The 15,593-nt window shown below is 42.0% G+C and overlaps 1 protein-coding gene and 1 pseudogene across 2 annotated transcripts in view; one reads left to right on the forward strand and one right to left on the reverse strand.

Moving 5' to 3' along the window:
• Positions 1–15,193, forward strand: part of INO80 (INO80 complex subunit) — a 99,932-nt gene extending 84,739 nt beyond the window's left edge. For both annotated transcript variants that reach the window (XM_027869915.1, XM_027869914.1), the window contains exons 30-36: positions 7,536–7,694; positions 8,417–8,519; positions 9,103–9,191; positions 9,993–10,148; positions 10,377–10,536; positions 11,149–11,364; positions 13,267–15,193. In XM_027869915.1, coding sequence (XP_027725716.1) covers positions 7,536–7,694; positions 8,417–8,519; positions 9,103–9,191; positions 9,993–10,148; positions 10,377–10,536; positions 11,149–11,364; positions 13,267–13,484 — 1,101 coding nt within the window. In that variant the 3' untranslated portion in view covers positions 13,485–15,193. The remainder of the gene's footprint in view (positions 1–7,535; positions 7,695–8,416; positions 8,520–9,102; positions 9,192–9,992; positions 10,149–10,376; positions 10,537–11,148; positions 11,365–13,266) is intronic.
• LOC114048806 lies at positions 2,010–2,509 on the reverse strand (annotated as a pseudogene).
• Positions 15,194–15,593: the final 400 nt, after the last annotated feature.

The following is a 15,593-nucleotide window of genomic DNA, read 5'->3' on the forward strand; positions in this document are numbered from 1 at the left end:
CGTGTATATACACATATATGCATAAGTATATAAAAATAAATAGAAGGTTATTTGAAGGCGTGAGGAGGGCAAGGCAGTAGTAGCTTGGGGAAAGAGAAAAGTCTTCAGGTAGAAGGTAGTGCTTGAGCTGGGCTTTGAAGAAAACTAGGGATCAAGAGCCAGGGTTAAGGAATACATTCCAGGTATGAGAACAGTCAATGGAAAAGGCATATTTTGTGGAAGAGTCAGTAAGGAGACTGTAGAATGCATGAAGGGACATAATGTATAATAAGACCAGAAAGTTAAGTTGGAGCTCAGTTGTAAGGGGTTTAAAATGTCAAAACAAATTTATTTTTGATCCTAAACTCAGCAGCAAGCTTCTGGTGTTTTATGTGCAAGGATGCAATATAATGAGACCTGTGCTTTAGAATAATGTCATTGGTAGATGAGGTAGGATTGGTAGATGTGGAGGATAGACTGGGGAAGGATAATGATCTGAGGAGGGAGATAAAGCAGGAGGCTTTTTGCAGTGGCCCTTGCTTACCTAAGATAGCAATCCAGTAAGTGTAGAGAAGGGGAGATCCAAAAGATGTCAAACAGGTAGAACTGATGAGACAAGTTAACATAGAAAAGAGAGTGAATTGTGGCACCACAGACAAAAATAGTAAAGTCAGAAATGGGAGCAAGTTTGGGAAAAATAACTGACCACAACTCTGTGTCACTGTTGTTTATAAATCACTTTCCTCACAATAACTCTGTGCAGCTAACAGTAACCATTTTTTATAAGAGTATGTCAAAGCTCAGAGTTTGTAACTTCCCCAGGGTTATATATCAATATCTGAACTCAGGTTTCTCCTAACTATAAATCTAGTGCTCTGGGCAGGCCAAATTTAAGAAGGTAATCGTATGTCCACGTGGAGATGTCTTAAAGGAAGTTGGACATGCAGGTCTTCACCACCAATGAATCTGACTTCCTTTCACAAAAACATTGACTCTGATCACCTTGTGGTTGAAGTTGTAGGCAGCAAGACCTACAGCTGGTGACCTTTGAAAGGACTGTTTCTCAGAGAGACAAAGGAAGGAGTGTAGAGTAGCGTAGGTAAAGGAGCAAGGCTAAGGCCTGTTTCGTGGTCCAAGAATACATCAGTAAGGCACAGAAATATACTTTTAAAAGGAGGAGGAAAAGTGCTAGTTATCGATGTTAAACATCTTCATGAAGTGCACAATCACTATATTTTTAAATTTTATCTAATAATTACCATCACCTATACAGTAGCAAAGCTTTATCTAAAACATGAATGTTCATGGAACTTACCAAGACTGAAATTAGTCAACCAATAAATTAATACTTAGTTTCCATGGGTGCACAGAAAACTTTGCTATTTCCCTTCTATATATGGAAAATGTAATGGTCTTACTCTTCTGCCGAGACAAATATCAGTGCTAGGATCAGCAGTGATTTTAATAGGCAGAAGAGCTCAGTGAACTCTTGTACTAAAAAAAAAAATAATGCTATTTTCTCAAAGATCTCATCATTTGTGACTATCCTAATTTACAACTAACTTCCAAGATTAAAAAAAAAAAAACAACAAAAAACCAGTAATTCACCACCAATAGAACACTTAATGTAGTGTTTATAGCTTTATCCTTAGACTTTTATTTATAAGTCAGCAGTTCTCCCTAGCCTTCATTTCCTTTTTCATGTCAAATAGTAAAGATTTCCATCTATATTCTCAAATTTGCTTATTCTTTAGCAGTTAACCAAAATAAATGAGGATGCTGAATATTCCTAAACTTTAAAAGTCCTTAATATCTTATTCATTGTATTTGGGGGGTTTCAGTTTTCTCATGGAGAAAATAAAATTTAATCATAACTCAACCTCATACATTGTCCACCTGCTACTTCTACAACGTAGTCTTAGATAGAAAAATTTGATGTATGTTGTCTTAATTTTTATTGCATGGAGAGGGAGAAATCATCAAGAAAATCTTTAACCATCATGTAGAAAGTCCATGCTTTGCCTCAAGGTTCAGTTATCTTTTATCCACTGTTCAATCTATTTCATTAACTGATCTAAATTACTCTCTAGTTCCTCTGGTGCATTGCTGGGCAGCTAGTGTACTATTCATGCTTGTAGGAGGCCATGATTTCTTCCTAAAGAATTTGGAAAATTTCGCACAGAATATTGTCCTGTAGTTTCTTTACACTGTATCCCCTTTTTTCAAGTCTTGTACATAATACAAAATTATCTGTTTGAAGCATAAAAACTACATGAAACCATCGTTCAGGGACGAAGTCACAGCCATGATAATTAACAATAACTACCTTCTTTCATTTTATTGTCTAACTCATCAACTACTCCATCTTCATCCATTCATATTCTTCATCAAAGCCATCATAGAACTGTCCTTCTTGTGCCAAATTGCCCACATTAATGTATGTCAATCCTGTTCTTGTTTCAAGTTCTTTACCTAGTGTGCTCTTTCCAACCCCTGATGTACCCATGAGCAGAATATTGGGCAGCCTCATGGTCACAGTGGCACTGGCTCCACCCGTGTCACCTGCTCTCCATAAGGGAGAGCAGGCAGAGGGGCCAGAGCCACAGCTCTTAAGCCAAAGGCTAGAACAGTTCACTATTGCCATTGGGTAAGAAGTTGGGTGCAGGAGTAAGGGTTAGATGAGTTTGTGTTTTTCAAGAGATGATTGTGTTTCTGTATCATCTAGCTATTGTGGTTAAGTATATAGTGGTATCCAGCTAGAGATGACAGAAGAGCTTTGGAGTGGGTAATAAATAAAATTGGTGGGACAGCAGCTTTTTGTTAGTTCTTTTTACAGAATACTCCTGCCTCTGAATGGGAGAAGGAAATAAAACCTCCTTTTGAATATCAAAATTTTGTAGAATTCAAATGTTTAATGATGACTGTAGTAATATTGAAACCAGCAGGATCTGAAGACAGTGAAGTCAGAGTGTCTGAGTAGGGAATCATTGTATAGATTTCATGATTATGTTAGTGCCACTTTATATGGCTGTAAGCTTTTCTAGGAAGTATGTAGTGCTTTTAATGTCTGTGTAGTAAGGAAGAAGCAGGTTGGTGGAGAACGGAATATTGAAGAATAAAGAGGGATGTCTGAAAAGAAAGATCGCATAATAAGTCAGTGGTAGAGTTGGAACGAGAAACTAATTCTCTGTTTCCATTCCAGTGCTAAAACCCTAGTTTTGCTCTGTTACTTGGGAGAAAAGACAGAGGATAGTTCTTCAGGGCTGTAGAGGAATGTCACAGATGTTCACAGTCTTGGTCTAGAAGAACAGATATTGTTCTTATTAAAATATAACTTGCCTTCTCTTTTGGAAGGCAGGAGGATGAAGACAAGGGTGCTGTGAATACAGTGTTGCATCCTATGAGATGTTGCTGTGAGTAGATTGGTTTTACTTAACTGTTTTTGACATTTCATTAGGGCCTTTTTTCTTTTCGTTATAAGGGAGGATTCAATAGGAATTGAAAACTGTATTGGGAAGTAGTTTCTATTAAAACAAAAGGCAGGAATAAGACTTTTTAAAATAAATTATTTTCAAAAAAAATTTGAGTTTAAAAAAAGCCTCCCTGTCCTCATTTCAGCTTCTTTTAGACATCTCCCTAAATCTCAGTCATAAGCCATTATTTCTACCCTTCTGTGTGAGTCTAACCTCTTCTTATCGGTAAATGTTTCCAGGAGGATCCCAAAGTTGAATCTCAGCACATAAGAAAAAGCAGGACAATTGTTTATGCCTATTATATTCTTATCTGGATTATGTGGACTGTCGTTGTCATCTTCCCTTTTAGGGTGTGTTAGATCACTGTTACGCTCTGGGATTCCTCATATACTTATGCCCATCATGGTAGTTAGCTACTGGTCTTAAAAATTGAAATCTCCCTTCCTTTTAACACAGTTTCCCAGGCTCCATCTATAGTTTAGTAAGAAACAGCTTCCAGGTAACCAGGTGCATGGACCAAAAATTAAGGACAACCATTGTGGGAGGCTTGTGTTTTCCAATGTACCCAGCTCCTACGTTCCATACTACTTCATTCCAGTGTTCTGTACATTAAAATGGTTTCCTTAACCTGTGATGTTCCCTACAAAAGAAGAACTATCCCCTATCCCCTTTTCTTTTTATGAAGTATCAGAGTAAGACTGAGAAGGAGGGAAGGATTTTCTATTCAGTTTGGTGGAGGAGACATTTAGCATCCTATGTTCCAAGTGCCAGCCAAATAATGCCAAATAATTTTTTTTTTCACTTTGATAACATGTTGGGGTTTTTAAAAATAAATTTATTTAATTAGTTTTCAGCACTCACTTCCTTAAGATTTTGAGTTCCAAATTTTCTCCCCATCTCTCCCCTCCTCCCACCAAGTAATTTAAAATGAACTTTTGAACCATAAGCTCATTTGTAGACTTGGTGCTCCCTGAAGGAAGTGAAATACTGTCAGGAGGCCTTGAGTACCTTTAGTTATCTTCTGGTCAAGATCACCTCTCAATAATGCTCAAAAAGTCAGGTTTTATTCTCACAATAATATAATGGGAAGCTTAAATATTTGTCCTGTGTTTTCCTTTTGGTGCTTCAGTTCAGCTTTGGGAGATCCTCTAGAAACACTTGTGGGCAAGGAAAAGATAGATCTGTCTTAAATCACAGGGCAGAAGTAATATCTCATGACTAAAGAATTAGATTTGTTTGTGTTTGTAAATAGATGTTCTCACATACAATGGATGTATATCTGACTTGTACAGTTATTTGAATTATTTGGTTTTTAATTCATGGAAATTTTCCTTGCAATTCATGTTTTCCTTGGGTTTGTCCTTCCTGCAATAGGAATAGCATTCAGAAGAGAGTTGACTATTTGTTTTTGTTTCTGTGGTAGGCTCAATCTGAGTGTTTATACTTGGAAGAAAAATGAGAAGTCTGTACCTACGTTAGTGATAAGTATGATGGTTTGCCATTGGATATTCTGGCCTTGATTTTTAAACATTACAAGGAATAAGGCTGCCTCCCATTCGCCTGGAAAAAAGTAGTTCCACCATCTAGGTGTTTGACGCAGCTTTTTCTTATGGTTCTCCTGTGATTTCCCTGTTCTTTATCTCACACACAAAATCTTAGTTACGCCGTTACGAGGTTCCTTCTTCTTTGTGTTGACAACTTCAGGAAGATGCTGACTTGTTAATGTTTCCCCTTAGTCATTGCTTGGCCACGCTCTACAGATTGAACTCCTTTAATCTTTCCTAGTTAAGTTAGTCTCTCTAGTCCTGTAATTGTTGTTTGTTCCTCTCTGGAATTTCTCTCTGATGTCTATAAACCTGAGTGCTTTATACAGGTATTAACAGACTAGTGTGTCAGGGACTGTCTAACCCTTTCTATACCATGGTTTAATTTGTTTCCATATCAGCACACATCTGCCTTGCTTTTTGTTCTTCTTGGTCTCTCTCTTTCCACCCTCTAATTTAATGCATACTTATATACTGAGTGTGTGGGTGGGTGGGTGGTGTTGTGTTGTGTTTAAAGTTATTTTTCCATGGAAGAGTATGTTTGTGTTTTGTATAAACTGAAGCCTATTTTGTTTTCTTGTCCCCCAGGATCCTGACTTCTTTAATGTCATTTAAAAGATAGTTATAAGCTCCATTTTGTTTTACTAAATTAGAACTACATACCTGGGGCTATGGTCTTATGACTTATGGGTTAAATATAGCTCAAGAATGAGTCAGTGTTTGAGTGCCATTGAGACTCTAGGAAAAAATGTAAATATTCAGGAAGCAAATATGAAGTGATTCAACAGATAGGACTCCCCATCATGGATTCATGCAGTGCCATGACCCCGTCTTTCAAGTATGTCATGAGAGTCCAGTTTTCACAGTATGTAATTATTTAGTTCTTTTGAGTGAAGGTGTCCTGGCTTAATGAACCTATCTAGCTAACTGTATCATTTCTATTTCAATTTTCCCTGTGGCTTCGACTGAATATAGGAATATATTTTACCTCTTTATTGAGTCTCTGAAGTATTATATGATGTCCTTGTTACTATATTTCTACCCCATCCAGATTAGGAAAGGATCTTAAGCTACATTGGTTGGTGGGAAGGGATTGTAAGAAAAACAGGGGCCCATCATGGAAACTAATGGTTGTTCAGCACACATTTTCAGTGTCCCATCTATCTGGCCAAACCCTTTGGGTTAAGATTATCAATCAGTTGTTCAAGCATTTTTAAAAAAAAACGTTTTCTATATGCCTGTACTAGGCACTGTAAGGAATAGAAAAGAAGTGTGGTCTCAATCCTGTAAAGAGCTTACAGCCTAAATAGGCGAACAACAGTAATAATAGGAAGCAGAGAAGGGGTTGTGAGGAATTCAGAAAAAAGAGAAGTTATTACGTGTGGTTAGAAGAGGTTTAATAAGAAAGTAGCATTTGAACTATACCTTGAGTCATGGAGGTGGGATTCTATGGCAGGGAAGGTATATGGAGAATATCATGAGCAAAGGAATTGAGACAGGAAAGAATGTGATATTGAGGAGACCGTTTTTTACTGGAAGGATAGTGTGTACCTACTATGTGTAGGAAAGTGATAGAAACTGAAATTGGATAGGTAAGAAGCAGCTAAGTTATAGAGGGCTTAGGAGCTATTACAGTTTATTAATAAGAAAATGGCATGATAAAAGTGTTTTAGAAAGAATATATTGGTTGTGATGGATTGGATTAAAGAATATAGCTAGAAAGCAGTTACTGTCATCTAGGAACGAGGTAACAAGGACCTGGATTAGGATGATAGCAGTGGGAATAAAGAGGGGATGGATGCTTTCCAAAAGAAGAATTAATTATCAGGATTTTGGAAAAGCTTAAGTACAGAATATAGAGATGGGAAAGTTCTGAACCAGACCTCTCCCAGACTGTGTCCCAGAGAGTCCTTTGTGGTTGGTTTCAGCCTTATAGGATGTGAACAGCAAGGTATCAGTTTTAGAATCTCTTGGAGAGACAGTTGTTTTTCAGCAGGAATTAGGTATGCCCCAGGGACCCCTGAAGCTTACTTTGTTTCCCCTTTGTCTCGAGTAAATCCAACAGAGGTAGACTGAGATGTAGAATCCAAGCAAGAGACACCCAGGATCCTCAAGACCTGTGAGGAAGCAGAGTTTTTGGAATGTCAGAACTAATATTGACTCACGTTATGCTCAGTTTCATATTAGTGAAATTAATTATCATCACGGTAGAACTTTCGCTCTGGGGTCCCATACTAGATTTCTGTAGCAGGGAGGGGGAGGTAACTTTTTTGTACTTGTTGCTTTTTTGCTAGAAACCCTGGTTGGAGACGAAAACCATTTCTCTACTGAGCAGGGCAAGTAAAGTTGTGGATGGTAGAGGATTGGGAACTGGCAGGACCTATCAAGGGGTATCTTTTGCATCTCAATATGATACAAAGAGGATCTGACATCAAGAGGGGGCAAAAATCCAGATGACTGGATGTATGGTTTTCAGAACTCCTGGTCCTGCCACTTAGTGAGGCTTCACTTGGGCCACATTGCTATCCTTCCTGTGCAGGTGATCTTCTATGATAGTGACTGGAACCCTACAGTGGACCAACAGGCTATGGACCGAGCCCACCGGCTGGGTCAGACCAAGCAGGTGACTGTATACCGGCTCAGCTGCAAGGGCACCATTGAGGAACGCATTCTGCAGAGGGCCAATGAAAAGAGTGAGGTAAGCACATCAACGTGGTCTCTGAGAAAAGGAATTGGGATGGAAATGGAAGAAACTGAAAGTCAAATGGTGTTTACTTGAACTGAGATCGTTAGGAGGCCTGACTGGTGGAGAAGAGGCTGGAGTTTCTTTGGACAGTAGGTCAGTTAAAGTGAAAGTCATAGCTGAGACTTCATTCATCCTGATTCTCTACCCACCAAAATTATCTCTAGATTTTTCTAAGTAAGTCTGTCTTAACCCTAGAGTTAAAGGGAATGCCTTTCTACAGGCCTGTATGAAGTACTGACCTTGAGATAGAGACAGTTCTTCATGTTTGAAATGTTCACACATTCAGGGGCAGAAGTAATTTGGCCTCTGTAATTATCAGTTCAGTGACAAGTAAGCTCTGGGAAATCACCTAATTTTGATTACCCCATCCACATTAATCCACTGGAGCACTCTGCCAAACTGCAGAATCCCCAAAGAACTGTTATTACTGGCTCTTCCATTCTGATCCATGCTTGTTGGGTTTAATAGCTCTCAAGTAGCAGTGCCAAGCAGAGAGTTCGTCAAGACTCTGGCTCAGGGAATATGTAATTTGGGTGAGCCAGACAGAACCTAGGAGTATCAAGAAAATCCCCCCAAGGCAGCTTGGGAAGAGTTTTCATATCCTGCTATACATTTATTAGCATAAAGGAATTGAAGAAGCCTGAAAGTAAAATGTTGACTTTGATTTGTTGTAGATCCAGCAGATGGTGATTTCGGGTGGGAACTTCAAACCAGACACCCTAAAACCCAAAGAAGTGGTTAGTCTTCTACTAGATGATGATGAACTGGAGAAGAAATGTACGTGCCCCAACCCTTAACTGGTGCTCTTTCCTTTTTGGAAATAGGTTCTCAATTATGCATTCTTGTTCACAATTTGAAGACTCTTTGAGTCTTCTCAAAAAAAAAAACTGAGCCCTTTGCAGCAAGAAAAAGTACCCAACTGACTTTGGAGTGCTGAGCAGACAGGAAGGAAGGGAAGACACAAAAGTTATAGGAATTTGAGTTCAAGGACCCAAGGTTTAGCTGTATATTTTGTCTTCAGCCCCAATTCAATGAATATTAGATTGTTGCTCTTATTGGAACTAGGTCCCAAACATCACAGAGCACAGCAGCCTTAGTTGTGGGTTGTGATGATTCAAGTTAGGTACATCTTTTAAGGCATCTCAGTGTCGATAGGCATTTAGCAGGTTTAGGTGTAAGGCATATCCCTAATGAATACGGCATCATCCAGTTGAATGATGAGCTTAATTTCATTTATTTTTTGATATCCTCCTTGAGACTCCACATCCCATACAAAGGTGAGGAAGCAGAGTTTATATGTGAAGTGTGGCTGCTATAGGCAAGAGCATTATTCACTTATCTTATTTATGTTTCTTGGTAGTGAGGCTTCGGCAGGAGGAAAAACGACAGCAAGAAGAAACAAACCGAGTGAAGGAGCGCAAACGGAAAAGGGAAAAATATGCAGAAAAGGTACCTCAAGCAGAAAATAGGGGAAGATGTTGGGCTGCTAGTTCATAACTAGACCCAGTTGTAAGAGGCTCACAGTAACTATTGTGCCGGCCCACTTTTGGTCAGGGTGAAATGCAGTGGTGACTTGAGAATAATTGGTGGGATGGATACATGTGTGCTTTCCAAACAAGCCGTCGTTTGGTATTCAGTGGCTATCACACTGAGATTTTTGTTTTCTGTTACACGACATGATAAAGATGGGAAGGATCTACATCAGTAGAATCAAATTCAAATAGAAACAGAGGCCACCAAACTGTACATGGCCACATAGTGACTTAGAAAACCACATTTCCATGTTATCTATGTTCTATTGTATTTTATCTGTTTTGTTAAATATTTCTAGAGCACTGGTTCTGATTGGTCAATAGTCCACTTGTTTGACTCCTGTGGTCTGTGTCATGAATAGTTCACTTTGTGCACAGATACGCAGTCAACTGGGTATGTTGGGTTTCTGGGTGGATCAGAGTGTATTTTCTGATCCCAGATTCCCTGTTTTGTCCAAGCCCCGTGAAGTTTGGTTCTGTCAGTGCCGTGGTGTTGACAGAAAGAAAACATGAAGGAAATGCATAATTAAGAACAGTCACCTTTTATTTTCTTCTTTGTGGGTGCTTTTTAAATTCTTAAAACAGCTTTCCATCTCTGTGGTGCTGATTCCATATGGATCTTGGTGTGGTTTTCCCTTAGTTTGGTTGGTCCACTGTCAGATTTTCAGGAAGTTCCCTTGCTTGATATTTTTTCATGTTTCCTTGTTTATGTTTCCAGAAAAAGAAGGAAGATGAGCTGGATGGTAAAAGGAGGAAGGAAGGAGCCAATCTGGTGATCCCCTTTGTTCCTTCTGCCGATAATTCCAACCTCTCTGCTGACGGGGATGACTCCTTCATCAGTGTGGACTCAGCCATGCCCAGCCCTTTCAGTGAGGTGAGGGTGCCTTCTGACCTGGAATCACAGCCCCTTCACTTCAGGAGCAGATAGACTGTCTCCTCTAATGGACACTGGCATCTTTTACTCTTCTTAAAATTTGCCTCCTGTGTGTTCTCACATCCCCAGAACCAGACAAACCCCAGAAGGGGCCTTTGTTGGAGTCACCTTAAGGACTGATGTCTCATATGGGCTGTGAGCTGATACTCTGTCTTCTGTCACCTGCAGATTTCCATCAGCAGTGAACTACATACTGGTTCCATACCTCCTGACGAGAGCAGCAGTGATATGTTGGTCATCGTGGACGACCCAGCTTCCTCGGCACCTCAGTCTCGTGCTACCAATTCTCCCGCTTCCGTGACAGGCTCTGTCTCAGACACCATGAATGGTTAGCAGTTTCTGTAGCACACAGCATGCCATGCACAGTGCCCCTTGCCTCTGTGAGGAAAGCCGCCTCTCACAGATGGAACTTCAGTGTGTTGCACAGGAGTCCCATATTCCTTCTGTGGTTATGGTTTAATCCTTCCATTCTGAATGAGGCAGTAGGAAAACAACAGAGAAATTGCAACTATTTATTCCCTCAGCAGCCCTGTCAGAGGGGTGAAGGAAACAGAAATAAGGAGGAAAGATGACATTATCAAGACTTCAGATCTTTCTTATTCTTAAGCATGTCTGTTGATTTATTCCAGTCTTCACCTAGTCTACTGGTTTTGGTCAGGTTTAGATTTTCCTGCCTATTTGGGCTATGATCTTGTAGTCCTTGGGGAACTTTGACCTTATCATAGTTTCGAAGTTAAAAATCAGCTTTACATGTCTAGGAGAATAGGGTGTCATTTTAACTGTGACTGAGCATGGGTGTTTGTTCCTCAGTTTCCCACCGCACCATTAAATGGAAATAAGCTCTCCCATGGGATTAAGAAATCAAACATACCCATCCCCTGGACCAGCTTTCCCTGTCAATGTAGAATCACTATTTTCTCTTTTCCCTTTGTTCCCACAGGAATTTCTCTTCAGGAAATGCCAGCCACAGGGCGTGGCCACTCAGGCCGAAGTCGGGGCCGCCCCAAAGGTTCAGGCAGCACCTCAAAAGGAGCAGGGAAAGGCAGGAGCCGGAAGTCCACGGCAGGCAGTGCAGCTGCAATGGCAGGGGCCAAAGCAGGGGCTGCAGCTGCATCAGCAGCGGCCTATGCAGCATACGGGTACAATGTGTCTAAAGGTGCGGCACAGCTGGCGGAGCTACCTGCCTGGGGCTAGGATAGGAACAAAGACTGGAAGAGCTTGTGACTCAGAGTGGGGTACCGCTGAGAGCGGATTAGGGAGACCCCTGTGCCTCAGCGAGGAAGGAAGCTCCCATTCGCCGGGTTCTAATTTGGGACCATCTCTTTAGGCTGTGTTGCGGACTCCTGGTGTGCGTAGTACAGTGTCCTGGTCGTTGTAGATGCTTCATAAGTGCTTTTTATTTGGTGGATTGAAATACTTTCTGAAGTTCTTCCTGGACCAGTGTTTCTCCCTTGAGTGCACAACCTCCAGTGAAGAGCCGTTTGTTAGCTTTTAGGCCCCTTGCAATGGAGATAACAGGGCTTAAGTCTGGGCAGGAATCCTGTAAACATTCCAATTTTCTTTTAATTCTAGAATGTAATTTGAAAGGTTGTTTCTTGCCAGACCCAGAACAGGCACCCTTTGAGTGGAGATATGTATAATGGCAGGAATGTCGGCCTAGTCAGCTGAGATTCTTAAAGTGTCGACAAGCGCGTCCTTTGTTGAGCAGCTGCTGGGACCTGGGAGATACTCATTTATTAAGCATATATTCATTGAGCACCTGCTTTGTAGTAGGCTTTGAGCGAATGTTGTGAAAGACACTAAGAAATATAATGCATTTCCTACACCCTCTAGAAGCTTAGATTACCCCAGAGCTGCAGAGAAAAGATCAACAGACCTGAGTAGGTAAATGACAGTATGGGGCAGTACATTATTTAGGGCCCGTAAGACACAAAAACAGTGTTTGGGAATTGTAAGGAAAGAGAGATCACCCACTGGTCTGGGCTCATCAAGAAAGGCTTAGTGGAAGAGTCCTGTCGTGAAGGCTAACCACGGTGGTACTGTGGGAATGGAAAAGATAGGATGGCTGTGATAGCTTTTGGAGAAACAGTCAGTATTACAGAGTGACATTGTACTCAGACAGAGGGAGACCACAAAAGGGAAAGGGAGACGTCAAAGATGACTGACAGATATCTCAACGTAGCTCCCGCTCTCAAGAAGCTTATATTTTAGTAAAAAGATACTAACACGTTTAAAACAATTAGAGCTTAGAGAGGGTGTTTGTGGGTGGTGCATAGTACAATGAGAAGTGACTAGCGTAGCTCCAGAGGGTCTGGGAAAGCTTCATAGGAGAAAGGGAGACTTGAGCTTGGCCTTGAAACATGGGTTAAGTTTTAGATAGGTAGAGGGTGTGAATAGACATTCCAAGCAAGGAGAACAGCACAAGCAAAGATGAGCAGTCATCAGTCATGGTATCCTCTGGGTATCCTGCACAAAGAAAGGAAGATCTGCTGTAATGGGAAAAAGAAATACTCCCTGGTCCCTCACAGTGTCTTAGAAATGCATAACAAGAGGTCAGCTAGGTAGCACAGTGGACAGAGTACTGGCCCTGAAGTCAGGAGGACCTGAGTTCAAATCCGACCTCACACCAAACATTTGACACTTACTAGCTGTGTGGCTCTGGGCAAATCACTTAAACACAATAGCCTTTAAAAAAAATGGAAAGAGAAAAAAGGAAAAAAAAATGCATAACAAGAAAATACATTTAAAATCTTAGAGTGTTTACTCAGATGTCACGTGTACAAATTAATTTTTTTCCCATCTTGTCTGCAGTGTGCCCTGCCTTGCCCACGGGCATTGAAATGTAATTGAGACTCAGAGTATAGGTCCGTTGTGTATAAGCTGGATTTCTTTTTCCCTTTGAAGAACTATCCCCTAATTCTGTCCAGGGAGTAATGACCATCACATGAGAATGCATCTAGGGGAGGCACACATGACCAAGATTTCTAGAAGAAAGGCAAATTGAGTGGTATGTGGGGCTAATTTTTTCTTCCCTCTCACTTTCTCTTCCTGTCTCTAGGAATCTCTGCCAGTAGTCCCCTACAAACATCGCTCATTCGACCAGCTGGACTTGCTGACTTCGGACCTTCAAGCGCCTCTTCTCCCTTGAGCTCACCTTTGAGCAAGGGAAATAGTGTCCCTGGGACTCCCAAGAGCCTCAGTGTTACCAGCAGCCTGACCCCTGACCCGCTGATCCGGAAACAGGGCAAAGGACCTAATCCCCCTGGGGGACGATAACCACCTTGGGCCTCTCAAGCTTTTTTCTACCCAACAGTGGCCCCACACCCTACCTGCCAGCTGATGGCTTCTGGATGATTGCCTTCTTTTGCATCCTGCATCCCCATGAGGGAATGGAGGTGAATAATCACAGCACAGTGAGGACAGGCAGGTGGCTGATGTGAGCACTTTCATCACCTGTTTCTCAAAATGATCCCCTTCAGGATGCGTATAAGAAGAGGTCCCAGAGGCAGGAATCAATCCACCACATCTCAAATGAACTTTACAGCCAAGTCTTAAAACCTCTCACTGGGAAAGGGCCATGTTTCATTGCCACCTTCAGTCCTACAAACTTGTATTATTCCTGCCTCTACCCCTCTTCCTACTCTCTACCCTCTCAAGATGGAGTGGGCTCTGCCCCACTCTTAGGGGTTCAGTATCTGGCCTCCCAAGTCCCCTCGAGGATGGGGGGGGTGGGAGTGGGCAGCAACATTCTGCCTCTGGGCACATCCCTTCTAAAGGAGCACAGGATATGGTGAGTGGGTCCTGTGCCTGTGAGGAGTGCTCCACAGAGATTTCCAGGTCTGAGATTTTCTAAAAGGGCCGAAAGGAGGAAATCATGTATTTATAGCCTCCTCATTACCACAACTTAGTCGATAGAAATGATCTCTAAGGGACCTCCCCCCAAGGTTACCAAGCTGACCCAGAGTCAGCTCTGACATTGCACCGTCCTGCCCCCAGAGGGGCAGTATGATGGGGGCGGTGAGCATTGAGTGTTGGAGGACGTGGCAGGCGCATGGATTGGGTGAGAATGACTAGGGGGAATGTGACGTGCAGAAGCAGCACTTCCTTCAGGGCTTCTTTGCCTAGACCCCCTGGAGAAAAGGGCTACAGAGCTGCCATTACCTTGTGCAGAGCGGTGGTCACCCAGTGTACCCACACTGTCCGTGGACAGTCTTCATCACACCCTCTTGTTCATTCCTAGTAACCTCTAGCTCTGCCCCCGTTCCCAGTAGCATCAGCAGCTCCCACCCAAGGGACTGACAAGAGGCCAGTAATGAAAACAGGGTCATCCTGATCAGGCTCCCTCACTGATCCTCTCCTAGACTTCCTATGCCCACCCTGAATGCACAGTCTCCCTATCCCCTACCCTTTAATCCCCTGCTTGGCTGTATGCACTGTCTGTATTGCACTGAGAAAGGGAGGGACAGCGGGAGTGGGGTGGGAAGGGAGAGAAGGAGGAGATCCCCATACTGACACCTCACAGCCCAGGGACTGACCAGTCTGGACATTCTGGCTCTCTCTGACAGAGGGTGGAAAAAGGAGTGGTCTTTGCTGTGACCACAAAAGATGGTTTTCCTGCCTGCCTCCCAGCCTGATGTCTCAGCGTGAAGCAGGTGCTTCCAGGCGGCTCAGCCTCTAATTTGCACACCTGAAAATCGCGGAATTGAGTTTAGTTAGATTGATTTTAAAGCCCTTTTTTGGGAGGGGAGTGGGGGTGAAGGGGAATCGTTTAACTTAAATCATTAAGACTCCCCTGCTTAACCCAGACTCCCGTGTACAGATGCTATTTAGAGGGAATCAGAAAAATGCCAAGCCTTTTTTTCTCTTTGAATGTGCTGTCTATTTTTATAACTGAACTTGTACATATGTAAAAAGAGAGACACATCTTTCTTTTACTAACTGGAGAAAAATCTTAAATAAAACGGAGTGAGATAATTTTATGTAAACTGGAGTCTCTGTGGTTTGTAAGCTACCTTTCCTTAGGGAACCAAAATTGTTCTGATGTGGATTTGGTTAGGGGGCAGAAGTGGCAAGGGAAGAGCCCAGCACAATTCCTGTGATGAAGGAGAATGAGGTTTATGTGGTAAAGGATGGACTGTAAGTGCTCCTTCAATATCATCTGTAATTGGGCCCAAGAATCGGATTCTAGCTGTGAGAGAAGCTTGTTGAGTCATTTTACCTATCATACTTCATGCCTGGGGCCCTTGCTGTTCAGGCCTTCCAAATACCAATTAAGACTTTCGGTTATGACTCCAGTTCTAGCTCCCAGGAGCCCGCTGAAAACTTGTTCAAATCCAACAAGAAAGGTTTTATATTAATAAGTTCCAAATAGAAGAGTTAGATTTT

This window comes from Vombatus ursinus, unplaced genomic scaffold, assembly GCF_900497805.2.
Source record: "Vombatus ursinus unplaced genomic scaffold, bare-nosed wombat genome assembly UNPS02014794.1, whole genome shotgun sequence".
Lineage (NCBI taxonomy): Eukaryota > Metazoa > Chordata > Mammalia > Diprotodontia > Vombatidae > Vombatus > Vombatus ursinus.